The sequence below is a fragment of the Sphaerodactylus townsendi genome, linkage group LG08 (genome assembly GCF_021028975.2).
Source record: "Sphaerodactylus townsendi isolate TG3544 linkage group LG08, MPM_Stown_v2.3, whole genome shotgun sequence".
NCBI lineage: Eukaryota > Metazoa > Chordata > Lepidosauria > Squamata > Sphaerodactylidae > Sphaerodactylus > Sphaerodactylus townsendi.
In genome coordinates, this window is record NC_059432.1 from 23,963,072 (window position 1) to 23,975,466 (window position 12,395).

At 41.7% G+C, this 12,395-nt stretch overlaps 1 protein-coding gene across 1 annotated transcript in view; it reads right to left on the minus strand.

Moving 5' to 3' along the window:
• CTNNA3 (catenin alpha 3) overlaps positions 1-12,395 on the minus strand; it is an 892,356-nt gene that overhangs the window by 731,979 nt on the left and 147,982 nt on the right. The window contains exon 6 of the mRNA XM_048506869.1: positions 1,319-1,522. Coding sequence (XP_048362826.1) covers positions 1,319-1,522 — 204 coding nt within the window. The remainder of the gene's footprint in view (positions 1-1,318; positions 1,523-12,395) is intronic.

Here is a 12,395-nt window from a genome sequence, read left to right on the forward strand (position 1 = left end):
GCTCACAAGCCCAACTTACGTAACTTTGTCTGGTGACCTACATTTTATTTTTTTTAAAAAAACAGAGCAAGTACCAAACAATAAAATTGCAAGAGCCTGAGACCAACTTTCACAAGCTTCACAATCCACTTTGGGGTCAGAATTGGGAAATGGTACTCTAGATCTGGGTTCCCCAACATGATGCCCATGGGCACTATGGTACCTACAAACACCTTTTCTTGCCCCAGTCATGTGTTTTTAGGCTGCACCAGGTGGGGGTTCTGATTGGCTGTGCAGATTATTTTTAATGTTGCTTTGGCAGCAGCCGCCCCCACAGCAGAAGGATTTACACTGTATTACTAAAGTTAAGCTGTGACTGGGTCCACCTCCAGAAGCAGCCATTTTGTGGCATCCATTTTGTTGCTGCATCCACCATGCTGTGTCAGAATTCCAAATGTGCCCACAGGTTCAAAAAGTTTGGGGACTCCTCCTCCGCATGATGTAAAAACATAATAGCTAGCAACACATGGCAAGATAGAGCATCGATATTTTGTGCTTCTGGGAAGAAAGGAAGACAAATTCAGCTTTTCAATCTCAAAAACCAATAGTCACTCAACAGAATTAATTCCCAAATTGAGTCCTGGGTGCCTTTCATCCAAAGAATACCACTTTCTGCTCAACTCGGTGGTTATATTTCCCACAATGAAAATTACTAGCATTAAATAAAAAGATAAATACCAATGATAAAGGCAGATAAAATGACTCAATGTCAATCTGACATCTAATTATATTTTTTAAAAATATAACCAGAATACATTATAAACACTTCATATTTCTGTAAGACATTCCTAACCTCAACTAATCCTTGACATATCGCACGTTGAATAACCAGAGAGATCTAAAAGCGAAAATTAATTTCTTTAGTGAAGTATTGTTCAAAGATTACAGTAATGGATTTCCAACAGGCCACATATAAGTCACCTAAATAAATGCCATGAGTGCCAACAGTGCTATGCGTACCGCTGCCACCAACAGTTTTGTTGGTGTTAAACAACTTTTTATATCAAACAACTTTATTATATTTACATTAAACAACTTTTTTGAAATGCTGCCAGATAATCAGCAGCCCCTTTCCAAAGACTTTTAATCCATTTAATTAATTAACAATGTGACAGTGCAATAGATCAATTGGCTAAATATTGCATCCCTAACACATTCCAGAAGTCTTCAGTGAAATAAAATACAATGTAGAAAGGCAGAGGAAATTCCGGGATTGATGTCACATTAACAGCAAAAAACATAATGACCACAAGCATGTGCAAAAGGGTTGTTTACTTACTTTAGTCATGTACTCTGAAAGGAGATCTTGAAGAGCCTGGCGAATAGCATTGCACTCAGTGATAATGCGTTCTCGGTGAAGATCACGTGTGCAGGAGGAGTCTGCTAAAAAAGCAGCCCCGCTGATAATCCCTTCTAAACGCTTCTCCAGTGATGGCCTTATTTTGTCGTCATTCAAAGCAAGGCGATTCAAGGCAACCAGATTCTAAAGGGGGGGGAAAGAGGAAGGCTAGTACTCATACTTTAGACTCCTTCATGGATAATTAAATCCATCTGTGTCACTTTCCCATTCAACATACCCATCATTATTGACTTTTGGTCTCTGCTGCCACTTTTGAAAGAGACCGAGAAAATTAAAGACTGAACTTAAAAAGGGCTTATATGGGTCCAGTTCAGAAGTCTTGTCCATTCAACACGTTTTCATGTACATTTGAGATAACATCAAAAGGCTTTTGGGAAATGATCAGGGCACATCATCCGACAAAGCTATCTCAAAGGAATAAAAAAGCAAATAAGAAACCTTTTTCTTAGAATTTTGTATGATTGTACTTCCTATAGCAGTTCAGGGCAGTGACGGTTAAAGCTTTGTTATCTCTTACTTGAATATCCTCAAACTTCAGCTATCCAATATCACCCAAAGGAGAAGCTCCTACCCTCCAATGAGAATCCACACAAACCTCCAGGCACATATACACTCGTTCTTCCAGCCCAGCTAGACGCCTCCAGCTGCTGAGGAACTTCCAGCTGCTGACAGTTGGTGCTGCCTGCTGACATGACCCATGGAGAGCTCTTGGGCTGTGGGCCCAAGTGTCTGCTGCTATATCAGATGGCTCCATGGTTCAGTGGGAAGTATAATGGTTGCACTGTAGCATCCCAAAAGGCAAGTTATTTGGTTGCTATGATCTCCTCTGGGCAGGGACTAGAGCAGAGCAACACACTAGAGAATCTGGGACCACTGATCACCTGCCAACACCTATATCCCATTAACACTAGACAGAAAAACTAATAGGACTATCTTCAGGACATAGTAATTTTTAAGGATTTGTTATCACAATTAATCATCCTAAATTAATGCAATAATATATTTTCATGCTTTATCTTAATGTCAAATTATGGCCCTTTTTGCACAAACCAAATAAAACATATGGGGGCAGGAAATAAAATGTTACCTCCATGGAATTCTGCATGGTTTTTAGCCCAAAATGTTTTATTTCCCACCTGAACATGTTTTATTTGCATGCCCTTCCCTATTCTTTTTTGAAAACATTTAAAAACATTTTCACTTGCTGTGCAATCTCTGTAAAACATTTTCCATGCCTCTCCACAATCTCTGGACTACCTAATTGGCATCTTTCTCAGCTCTCGTCAGCCATCTCACATGGTATTTCCATCAGTTTTTTTTATTTCAGCTATGTAGCTATGTAGACACAACTCCTATAGAATCACACCTAAGGTTAGGGGTTACAAATCTAAGAAGTGTTTTTTAAAAAAAGGAATGACCAGAAAATGGTGGCCAGGAAGTGTTTTCAAGCAGGTGAGTGTAGACAAATGGTGGATTTTGAAAACATTTTGAAAATATTTGCAAAACATTTTCAGGGGCGTTAGCCCACCCCTCACACCCCACATTGATGAAATATGGATCTCATATAATTTTTCTGTACAACTGTATTGGCAAAAGCCAATTCTCCTATTTGTGTGTGTAGGTAGCAGAGTGTCCACTCTAAAAGCAGGCCTAAAGTAAAAGGTCTCTTGGCAAGAATAAATCAGTGAATGAGTTACTCCAGGCAATAGGAGCTGGAAGCCTCATGGACCATGGACATATCTTGATTACCACACCCCGCTAAGCTGTTGTGATACAATGGATCCCAGAGAACTCCCTGGTACTAGACATATCTGATGTGCTTTTGAGTAACAATTTCCTCAAACAATTGCTTCTTCCATGCATTTCCTCAACTTCTAGATATGATCTCCCTAGCAATCAATCCCTTCCTGATTCACTCAAGCCTCAGCCAAATTTGAATATTTTAGGCAGAGACTTTAGGAAGTACCTCTGCATAAACCATTCAAGGTATCACTGATATAATCTAGGACCAATTGACCCCATTGTCACGGGAAGTAGAGACAATAGATAGAGCTGTTAATTAGCTCAACCCCACAAGTCCAGCAAGGAAGCCCCAAGCAGTTGCAAAGAAATGAAACCGAAGTTTGAATTTCCTGCCTTACCTGCACAAAGGGGTATAAAATACTGCACACCAGAGCCTCAGTGCTCAATACTAGCCTGAACCTCTCTTGGTCACATTGGTATGAGACACGATATCGTCCTTCGCATTGGGTTTCTGTGCTGGCATAGAAATCCTTGCCTTCTTCTAGATCTTCTTCAGCTGAATTTAGGTAACATATGGTCCCTGCTTCCCCTCCTATTCTATCATCCAAAACCTATCTTTTCCTCCCTGTTTATATACTTAGGAACTGTGTGTATGAGCCTTAACGTCTCACTGTATGATTGCTTGCATATTTAAACTACAATTTGGTCTCATTTGCCTTCTCTGTAGAATGTTTCTAAAACCAATTCTGGTATAGTTGTCTAAAAGATCCCACCTAGCCTGCCTCTCGCACTGCCAAGCTGAGTTATTCCCCATTGCTATTTTGAGAAAAATATATTCATACTGTTAAGCTAGGTAACAGGGGCTTGGCGGAATGGGTCATTGATGTTCTGTGTGTTGCACCACTCATAAAGGCAGGGTATAAACAAACATAGAAAGAAAAAGTAAAAAATGTGACTGCATATTTCTGAAACCGGACTTGGGTACTATCGCAAGGTGGGTTTTTTTGGTCCCAGTTCCCCAGCTGGAGGCAATTTGCTATATTAACATTGCTTCCATGGTCAGGTTTATTAATTGCTATATGGAGCAGCCCTGGCTCTTTATTTAGTATACATTTTCTGTATTCCAGCAATGTTTTGTGGTATATTGTTTTTGTCTGTTGACCTCTGAGGAAGACACTGTTGAAACACCTCTGGTAATGTATATCTGATTAGTCTGATACATAAATAATTTGTATTGATTTTGTTTGGTAGTGCATTTCTGATTTGTGTTAGCGCTTTATGCATACAGAGACAATTCATATTATTTTGATAATATATGTATTTATACTGTTTCTCAGTAAACAGAGTTAGGCAAATGTTATCTCCCCAGTGCCATAACTTCTATTCTTCCAACCTCTTGGACACCAGCCTAGCTGGTGGAGGAGTTTCTTCCCATCACTCTTTTCTCTTCAGAGCCAGGAGAAAAGCTTTCAATGTTTTCTAGTCCTAAATTTATGTTTCTGCTGTACCAAAATTTCATTGTTAGACACATACCTTTGGATCTCCTCTCCCAGCTGGCCCTAGCCCTACAAGAAAAGCCTGCCATTTCACAGGCAACCCACCCCACCCCCACCCCACCCCACCCTACAGACCTGCTTCTGAATGGGGAGAGGGCTTTAATGAGAGACTACATTACTTTATTGGAGAGTCGTTAGCATAACATTTGTCCTTCTAACAATGTCTCCCTTTTATAGAGACCCCCAACAGGTCGATATTTCTCCCCTCCCCTAAAAGAAGAAAAACTGCCAGGATTGGTCAATGGATTCTTATGGATCTACTGACCAGTCAAAGTCTCAGGGGAGAGTCTTGCTTGAACTCCTGAGTTCATCAGATTTATTGATTTGCTTGATTTATATTCCACTTTTCTTCCTAATGGGTCCCATAGAGCCTTTGAATTTTGTCTTTCCTTCATTTTATCCTCATAACAACCCTGCTTAGTAGATTAGGCTGAGAGGATATGATTGGCCCAAGGTCACCCAGCAAGCTTCCATGGCAGAGTGGGGCTGTAAACCTGAGTCTCTCAAATACTAACCCAACACCATAACCTCTACATTGACTCATTTAGATGACATCTTGCCACTCCTCCCTGTACTATTTGGTGAGGACAGTAAGGAGACAGACAGGAGGTTGCTGGGATCAGCCTAAGTTTATGGGGCACTGCTAGTACACCTTAATACAGCATCCTGGCTGGCTTGGGTGTGACTGAAGAGACCCAATATGCTACCCCAGAGGGTCTCTGCCAATTCTGTGGATGTTGAATCCTCAGAATCACAGGCCTTGAATCCTCATAATCATATATATGCATGTGCTCAATGAAGCAGTGGAAATAAAAATCAGGAACAAACCAGCGACACCATACCATCACTTCCAGTTTCAGAGGCAGAGACTCTGCAAACAAACATGACATTATTTCCAGCTGCATATTTGGAAGTAATGTCATGGCATCTCACAATACAGTAGGAATTTCCAAAAGCAGATTTCAGAAATTCTTAGAGGCTTATGTGATGCCATGACATCACTTCCAGACAGGTGCCAGCTGCGCATCCCAGTGCTCCCAGTGATTGCCAGTCAAGGGTTGCAAAGGACTGGCAAGCATAGTATGTGCTAATCTCTACTGAGAGAGGGCATACTTCCAGTTATAATAGTAACGTATAGCACACAGCTAAAGCAAGGTCAACAGTTTACTGCTCTTTCTTTACCTCGACTGTATATATTATGCCTGCTGCACAGCAAGACATTTTTTTCGCAGAGATACAGAAGAACATAATCAAGAGATATCCTTTCCACATACTGATACCCCAAATTTATGAAACGGTTTCATTTACAAAATGAAATAATATTGCTTCGTTTATCAAAAGGCAATGCCAATTTCATAATGTATAAATTAAGCAAATCACCTTCCTCATTCATGAAAACAGCAATAGGCATTAGAAATTCATCAAGTTACATTTCCTTTATCATTTCTACTTTTTTATGTACTCTGCTCACAGCAGGAAGATGGTGCCTGATTGCAAAGGAAAATTGCACTCTGGAAAGAAAGCTCAATTGGGAGTATTTTCCAGCCACAATAGAAATTCATGAAAATTAGCAATATTTAATTAAGCAAGAAATATCTTTACTGTGCCTTCATTTGCAGAAGAAAATCAAAGAAATACAGGACTGCAATTAGCTTTTAATTTGAAAAAAAAGTTTTTGGAGGCTCTATATTTTATAATGAAAACATTACAAAGCCTGAACCACATGAACAAAAAAAATCAAAAACTTAAAAGGCACTTTCAAAAATGGAACCTGTCAAGTCCAATTCTAGAACTTATGAGATCATTGTTGACAGTATGAATCATAAGCAGGGGCGTAGGACCAAAGGGGAGGTGGGGTGCGGGGCGGACGGGGGCGTGGCAGGAGCAAAGGGTGCCTGCAGGGTTGTGCCAAGTGCGTGGAGGGGCATGGAGGGGCGGGGGTTGACAGGGGTGTGGCAGGAGCACAGGGCACATGAGGGGTCATGTTGAGGGTGTGGAGTGGGTGTGGAGGGGCAGGGGCAGACAGGGGTGTGGCAGGAGCACAAGGCGCACAAGTGCCCCGGGTGCAGTTCCCCCTTGCTCCGCCCCTGATCATAAGGCAGGACTTTTTCACTATCACACAAATAAGTGGTAAGGGTGCCCGGTCCTCCCTTACCACAGGTGGGAGGAAGGGTTATCAGATCCAAGTTGGGAAGCCTTTGGAGATTTGGGAGTGGAGCCAAGGGAGGACAGGGACCTCAGTGGGATGCAAAGCGATGGAGTCCCCCCTCCAAAGCACCTATTTCCTCCAAGGGAACTAATTTATGTAATCCATAATTGAATTATAGTTCAGGGGATGCCCAGGTCACACTTGAAGGCTGGAAACCCTAGTTTGTGGTGAAGTGTCATCTCTAGGGTTACCAGCCTCCAGAGAGGGCCTAGCCTTCTCCCAGAATTACAACATATCTCCAAACTACAGAGATCAGGTCACCAGGAGAAATGTCAGTTTCAGAGAGTAGACTCTACGCTATCATATCTTGCAGAGTTTCCTCTGCTCCTTAAATGATGCCCCCCATCTGAAGTTATTTCCCAAGTCATTAATAGCAACCTTAAGAGATAAATGAATTAATCTGCCCTCTGTTAATGCTCTAGTAACTTATAAACCTTTTCACAAGTATTAAAAAGGTATAGATCTAGTTTTTCTAGCTAGCTTTCATCTGCCTGGATATGAATATTTATGTATTTACATCCACTTGCCAATAGCACAAAAGAGTTTTTTCCAGTGGTCTCAGGATTTGTGACTAGTGGACTCATCAAAATCTATTGGAGTCAGAGACTGGGCTGCTGGGGAGGACTCAAAAGGCAAGGAAAAATCCACTCTGACAACAAACACCTCACAGGGTGTTTATTATAGGAGGGAAGGAGAGTTTAAGCCCCTTTGAGTCTCCTTAAAGGAGAGAAATGAGGGATATAAATCCAAACTCTTCTTCTTCCTTCAGCAAACCTTTCCATGGTTCCCAACCCTATGATGAATGAATTTCTCTATCCAGATGAATGAACACACAATGGTGTTCTAGATGTGAAGTAGCATCTTCTTGAGGAAGGGGAGACAGAGAGAGTTTAAAGACACTTAGCATTTTCCTTGCTGAGGCACAACCATTAGCATTTTCCTTGCTGAAGCCACGATTTTGGGTCGTTTCAACCCTAGCATATTGTGCTAACCATGGAGACTGTAGGAAAGCATTGAACACATGGGAGCTTCCAGACACATCCTTTTCTCATCCATTCCTTGGATAGTTGGTTTTAGGAAAGAGTCTGAGATGTCCTGTTCTAGCCCTTTAAAACTCACTGTGGAGTAGTCCACAGATCTTCACACACAAGTAATGGATGGATTTCATTTGACTCAGCTAGAAATTGGTTTAATAATTAATAGCAGACATTTAGGAGGGAAAATTCTTATCTCTATTCCGAAAATTCTCTCCCAGTTTGTAACCAGAGATGCTCAAATATATACCAGTTCTACTCATGTTTTGTCTGCCTTTTTCAAATGAGAGGCTTGTCTCTTGTTGATTGTTCGGCTATATTGAGCTGTATAAACCTGTTCATCTGGTTACTTTTGGCACAAGCAAAAAAGAATTTGGATTTTCCCCCCCTCTCTCTCAGAGACCAGTCAAGGTGTCAAGGGACGTTTTAATTCATTTTTTTTCCTTCTTGAAGGAGTATGTGTGTACAACAACAAAATCAACCTCTTTAGAATGAAATATCAAGGGAGTTTGTTTCTACATGGTTTTTGAAGTGCTGAACAAGAACAATGTTGTTCTTCTATCTATGGTATATTCATTGTGTATGTAACTCTCCCCCCACCCTGTGTGATTTAGTTTGGGCCCACAGGACGGAGCTCTTTGTTTCAGTTCCCAGTTCTCTAATGTTAGTTAAAGCTGATGGTTGTAAGGGGTTGCCTTTCTTTCAAATAAAAAGCTGTCGTTTTTGACCAGCTTGTCTCTGCCAAATTGCCCTGGGTGCCCGAGTGCCCGAGTGAGTACTATAGCCTAGGGCAATGGTTCCCAACCTGTTTTCATGTGCGCACCTCTTGTCAATCCATTTCCCTAAAATTGTACCTCCATATTAGCAAACCCATTATGTATTTTAACATACCCCCAAATGTTCTTGCACGTGTACCTGGGGGTAGATGTTTGCCAGGCTGGGAATCACTGCCTAGGGGGCATCCCACTTCTGTGGGGAAGAAATGCTTTTAAATTTAAAAAACTGAAAAGATAACTCAAAATGTTCTTCAGTAGTTAAATATACTTCCATGGTATTTTGTGGGAGTGCCCGATAACTTTTCTAAAAAGTGTCCATGGGCTTGACTAGGAGCCCTGTTCTTTATCATCTAAATAGTATATTCATTTCAGATTAATCATCATAATTTTTTAAAATGGGCTTTTGTGAAAGAAAAAATCTTTTTGCTGTTTTTCTAAAGCAGCAAAATAGTGCAATAGAAAATATAAAATAAAAAACCAGCAAGTCTTTATTATGACTTTTAAAAAGCCTTACATGTTGAAAAAATACTTTTTGTTTAGGTTTTGTTTTAAAAATTCTTACAGAAGCACAACACAAGTGATTTTGCCAGAACCCTCAGAAGCTACCCTCCCCCCTCTCTTTCCCAGCCCTACCAAGCTGTGCAGTAATACTAAAGCATGATTTGACAGGGAAAAATCCTTTAATAGGCTCAAAATAAAGGACATCGATACACAGCTGTCCTGCGCCATTTGAAAAGCAGGCCTTAGTTCAACCTCTTCCACATAGCAGCTATTGGGGAGAATCCAGACTAACGTTCCGCCTGCAGCCACCCTGAAGTTTCCACTTTTGTGAGTGCTGCCCCTCTTTGCCGTCCTTCCAGGGTAGGCTCAGATGCTCGCGATCAGTCAGCACCACAATAGAAGGTGAGGACCTCAGGACTCTTTGCTCAAAAGGCTTTTCTTTCTGCTTCCTACAGTTACAGTGCTCTCCACCTCTATCCTATCAACCACACCAAGGCTCCCCCATCTGCCCTCCTTTTATCCCTCTCAAAAAGGTTCCCTGCTCCAGGCTGTTAATGGGCAGGCTGTCTATCAAGCCCTGACAGTTTGTGACTGGCCCTTCAGCTTTCCTAGCCCTCCTCCCTGACTGCAGCCCATTTAGGTCTGTGCCAGATGTACCTCACTGCTGATTGCAGCTTGGCGAAGGTTGTGCTGGCTCCCCCCCCCTTCTCCCTAGAGCTGCTGAGACATGCTGTTGCTGCTCAGGCCTTCCTGCCAGTTCTCTGTAGTTTCTCCCAGCTTCTGGCTTCTTAGAGGTTCCTGCTCCTGCCTGAAAATCCAAGGGTGGGGCTATTGGTTGTGGGGTGGTCAGAGTCTCTGGGTGGGCATCTGTGACAAGGAGGAAGGTAGAATGGGCTGTTGGGTGCTAGGAGGCAGTCCTATTTCTGGACAATTATAAACTGGAGAACACAAAGGGTTTTTAAAATAAATTCACCTGAATAAAAGAGAGCGGAGGAGCCAGATGAGTCATGCTTGGATTGGGTATGATATAGTCCTGCCTTGGGTTACCAACCTCCGTGTGCTGCCTGGAGGTTTTCCTTAGTTACAACTGAGTTCCATATTACACAGATCAATTTTCCAGGAGAAAATGGCAACTTCAGAAGATGAACACTATGGCATTATACCCTGGTAAGGTCCTTCCCCAAACTCCAGCCTCTCCAAACACTGTCTGCAAATCTCCAGGAATTTCCCAACAAGAACTGACAGCCCCCATCTATCTGCTCCCCTTGGCTGCGGGGGCTTTCTGCTGCTGTCCTTCAGAGAAAAAACCCAGAAGTGGAAGGAGCCACAGTCCTAACCTTGCAATGCAAATGTTTCAGAATAAAAGCTGGCAGCTCTTGAAGTGGCCAGGCAATCTGTTTCACCAATAAAGTGGAGTCGGGACACCAAGAATTATCTTTGACCTTCAAACTTTCTGATTCATTTTTAAACTGTTCTACGCAAAAGCACCAAACACTCCCTGATGAATTCGTTCGTTCCATATTCATTCACTTGTAGATCAAGTAGTTCAACAAAACCTTTTGACTCTTGATAAGAGCTCAGGTTGGCATTTTAATTCTTACGGCACCTTTTGTCAAGTTTTGAAGCTTCCTCCATGAAAAATTAAAACTGGAGGAAGGCTAACGATAAAGAGTTCTGTTATTCTCTAATTGCTGCATACCAATAAGAATCTGATGTGTACTGGGCAAATCTGCATTGATCAGTTCAAAGGACCCGGTAAAAAAATCAATATAAATGAATGAGTGTTTGCAGTAGGCAGATCTGATCAAACAGATTTTCTAATGGGTTGTGCCTGAGTGCTTCGTGCTGCTTGCTCCGGTAGAATTATCAGAACTGTAAGAAGATTGATTGATTAAATTGAATGCTTAAGGCTGAGCTAGACAGGATGAAAGGAGATCCATGACCAAATATCCTACAGCTTGGTGGCAGGAACATTTAACCCTTTCCTTTTGGAGTAGTTTTGCCATCAAAAACCATACACACACAAATCAAGGCTCCTTTTTGTTTTCGGGTTTTTTGCTGTCAAGTCATCACTGACTTATGGCTACCCTATAGGGTTTTCAAAGCAAAAGATGTTCAGAGGTGGTTTGCCATTCCCTGCCTCTGCATCACACACCCCTAGAATTCCTTGGAGGGCTTACATTTCAAATACTTGTCAGGGTTGAGACTGAATGTGTGTGACTGGCCCACAGACACCCAGCAAGATTCCATAGCCAAGTGGGGATTTGAACTTGGATTTTCCAGATCTGAAACCTTAACCACTACCCCACACTGGCTCTCATTTGTAACATTTTTGCAGTCAACACCCAAAAACACATAGATCAAGGCTACTATTTGCCACACTGGAAAAATGTATTTTCCTCTTTGGTGTGTATGTGGGGGTAGGGGATCACAAAAAGGTTGCAGGTGGAAAAAGGTTAAAATGGGATAAGAGGATGAGTTCTCTTATGGATTAAACCTGGTCAAATGACAAGAATCAAAGAGTAAGAATAAATGGACAATTCTCACAAGGAAAGGAAGTAAGCAACTGCAACTGCAAATGAACACCATCTGGAATATGCAAATACACCTCACCCCGCTGGACAAAATAGGTGGACAAAATAGATACCCTACCACACAATCACTCCACACAGTGCCATAGAGAGAAACACATTTTACTGTGACATGCCTCTGAAGATGCCAACCACAGAGATGGGCAAAAAGTTAGGAACAAAAACTACCAGACCACAGCCACACAGCCTGGAAAACCCACAAGAGTTTGTTCATCAGTGATGTGGAACAAGAGGTGAGTAGTGTGGCAGCCAACGTTTCAGATAACCCAAAATTATTTATGATGGTGAAAACCAAGGATGACTGAAGAACTCCAGCAAGATCTCCACAAATTGGGCCAGTGGGCAAAAGTGATGTAGATCACTCCTGCAGTGGCAAAATTCCTGTCTATAGCATTCTCATAATGTAACTGTATTATTCATAACTGTATTTTGTTTTCTTCTCTATTTGCTTATAATCAGTTGATATGTGAGCACAAATAAATGCATGGGGAAAAAACACTGAGAAAGGTCTTGGCCTCTATGTCATGTTGTTGAATCTCCACAGGAGTTGGTTGGACACTGTGTGAGACTAAATGTTGGACTAGAT